General features: G+C 61.6%; 1 protein-coding gene across 2 annotated transcripts in view; it reads right to left on the reverse strand.

Annotated features, from left to right (window-relative positions):
* Positions 1-2470, reverse strand: part of SIPA1 (signal-induced proliferation-associated 1) — an 11275-nt gene extending 8805 nt beyond the window's left edge. For both annotated transcript variants that reach the window (XM_027856060.1, XM_027856059.1), the window contains exons 1-3: positions 1782-2470; positions 848-978; positions 585-761 (exon numbers count right to left, since the gene is read on the reverse strand). In XM_027856060.1, the coding sequence (XP_027711861.1) occupies positions 585-761; positions 848-978; positions 1782-2451 (978 nt within the window). In that variant the 5' untranslated portion in view covers positions 2452-2470. The remainder of the gene's footprint in view (positions 1-584; positions 762-847; positions 979-1781) is intronic.
* Positions 2471-2729: the final 259 nt, after the last annotated feature.

A 2729-nucleotide genomic window follows, 5' to 3' on the forward strand; every position in this document is an offset into this window, starting at 1 on the left:
CTCAGGGGCCCCCCCGAGTATGGACCACGTCCAGAGGTCACGGGAGCCCCCAGCCGCCTTCCCCGCTCCTTGCCTGCATCTCAGGGCCCCCCCCCCCGGGTATGGACCACGTGCAGAGGGCTCGAGCAGGAAGAGAACTCAGAGGCCCTGGTGCCAGCTCCTCATTTTAGATGAGACCAGTGATAGGAGAAGTGGTAAGTGGAAGAGTCACATTCGAACCCAAGGCCTCTGACTCAGAGTCAGGTCTCTGTCCACTGCCTTTAGGAGCTCCACCCTGCCCGGGGCTCCCTCCTCTCCAAGTTAAAACGTCCCCAAGTCCCCAGAGATGATGGCCTTTCAGGTCCTGGGGCCCTTGGGTCGCTGACCCCACAGAAGCCCCAGAGTGGTCTGAAACTGACCCGACTGACCCACGGCCACCCCTCCGGGGGCTCCAGGAAGAGTGAGGAAGGAGCTTCTGCCCGGGCCACCCGTGGCAGGACATGCCTCAGGTCATCACCGCCCAGCCCGAGAGCGGGCCCAACGGGGCTCTCGCAGGGCAAAGGTCTGAGCACCAGGCCAGAGCTGGGCCAGAGCTGAGTACTCACCTCCTGCTCATCCAGGGTGAGGAGGGTCCGAGGCACCTTGGGGGAGGCGGAGGCCAGGCGCAGGCAGGTGGGGCTCAGCCGGGGGGCCACATGCTCCAGGAGTTTTTTTGGGGACAGGCCTCGGGGCGGGCCGGGTGGCAGGACCTCTTCAGAGATGGAGCCTCGCAGGGTCTGCAGCTGAGGGCGAGGGCAACCACCCCTCAGGGCCAGCACCCACATTGCCGGTGCCCCCCCCCCCAGCCTCCATCTCCCAGTGCCCCCACCTGAGTGGTCCTAATAATGAGGCGATAGCTGTGCTGTGGGCTGGCTGAGCCACTGCCCTCCTTCTCCTCCCGACGGATGCTCACAGCCACAGGGCCCAGGGTCTCATCTACCCCAAAGAAGTTCTGATGTTCTGGGGGTGGGAGGAGGCAGGCTGGTTATTCACACACCCATGGGGCACAGTCTCATTCCTTAGCCCTGCCCTGTCAGGCCAAAGCTCTGGCCTCTTCACTCAAGGCTGCCCCCTCTATCTCCTGATGCAGGGTAGCCATGGAAAACAGAGCCCTGAATCCTGAGTTCTAATTTCTCATAGCAGCTCTGCTATGAACTCACTGGGCCAGCAACCTTGGGCAAATCACCTCTCTGGGAGCCAGAGTTTTTCCATTTGTCAAATCAGAAAGTTGCATGAGTTTTCTAAGTTCCTTCCCAGTCTGACATTCCATGTTCTAAGATCCCTCCCAGCTGTGACACTCCAGGTTCTTATCACTCTGCCAGCTCTAACAGTCTCTGTTCTAAGGCCTCTCCCAGACATTCCACGTTCTAACATTCTGTGTTCCAAGGTCCCTCCCAGTTCCAGCATTCCTAGCTCAGACATTCCCTGTTCTAAGGCCCTCCCAGTGCTGACATTGCATGTTCTAAGGGCCGTCCTACTGACATTCCACCTTCTAACGTTCTGTGCACTCAGGTCCCTCATGCCTGCGACATTCCAGGTTCTTAGGGCCCTCCCAGCTCTAACAGTCTGTTCTAAGGCTTCTCCCACTGACATTCCAAGTTCTAACATTCTGTGCTCTAAGGTCCCTTCCACCTCTAACGTTCTCTCTTCTCAGGTGCTTCCCAACTCAGACATTCCAATATTTTATGAATGACGAGTGACTAAGCCCTATGTCCTCCCTGGCCATGGCTCTCTGCCTCCACTTACCCTCTGGTCCTTCTCACCTTTGCCATAGAAGTATTTGCGGTAGTATCCAGCCCCTGAGTCAGTATGCTCTAAGCTGTGGGGCTCAGAACGATTCTGGGGCTCTTCCAGGATGGAGATGGCAGCATTGGGCAGCTTGGGGGGCAGTGCAGGGGGCAGCAGCCCCCCAAGACCCAGCTCACCTTCCCCCCCAACCTCGCTCAGGAAGCCAGGTGCCCCCAGAAGCAGGTCCGAGCCAGAGGCTTGAGCGGGGCCAGGGGTGGGAGGAGTATCGGGGGGTGGGTCCCTGGCCCCAGTTCCCCAGTCAAAGAGAAGGCTCTGGACATCATAGTGTGCAAACCAGCGGGGCTCTGGGACAGGGGGGAACTCGGGGGGCGGCTCCCCCTCCGGCGGCAGGCCCAGCAAAGCTAGGGGGTCGGCGAAGAGGCGGGCGGGTGTGACTCCACGGCCTCCCTCCTCATTGCTATGGGCTCGGGCACGGGGGCTTGCTGCGGGCAAGGGCCGGGCCTCACCAGCATCGCTACCACTCCGAAGCAGCGGCCCCCCAGCCCCACCGGGCCCCCTGGGCTCAAAGGTGTGAGGGGTCAGGGCCGGCCGGGCCGGCTGTCGGAGCCTTCGGACAAAGAGGTCATCAGATTGCGTAACGGGTGCCAAGCCCCGCCGGGGGCTCTCGGGTCTACCTGCCCACATGTGCGTCCCACAAGCTTAGGCCCCCTGGAAGCGGGCCTCATTGGCCTCAGAGCAGGGCTGGGGGCCTGGCGGTGGCCCTTCGACCCCTTCTACCATCCGCCAGTCACCGGTCCTCAGCAGGTCCCGTGAAAGGGGCCTCGGGAAACCTCGCATGGAGAAGAGGGGAGGGAAGGGGGCATGCCCAGTCTTGCTGCTTTTCCGTGGGTACCGCGGAACGAGGGAAGGGCAGGCCGGGCAGCAGAAGCAGGGCCGAGCAGCGGGAGGCTGGGCCTTCTGTC

This window comes from Vombatus ursinus, unplaced genomic scaffold (assembly GCF_900497805.2).
Source record: "Vombatus ursinus unplaced genomic scaffold, bare-nosed wombat genome assembly UNPS02011369.1, whole genome shotgun sequence".
NCBI classification, from domain to species: domain Eukaryota; kingdom Metazoa; phylum Chordata; class Mammalia; order Diprotodontia; family Vombatidae; genus Vombatus; species Vombatus ursinus.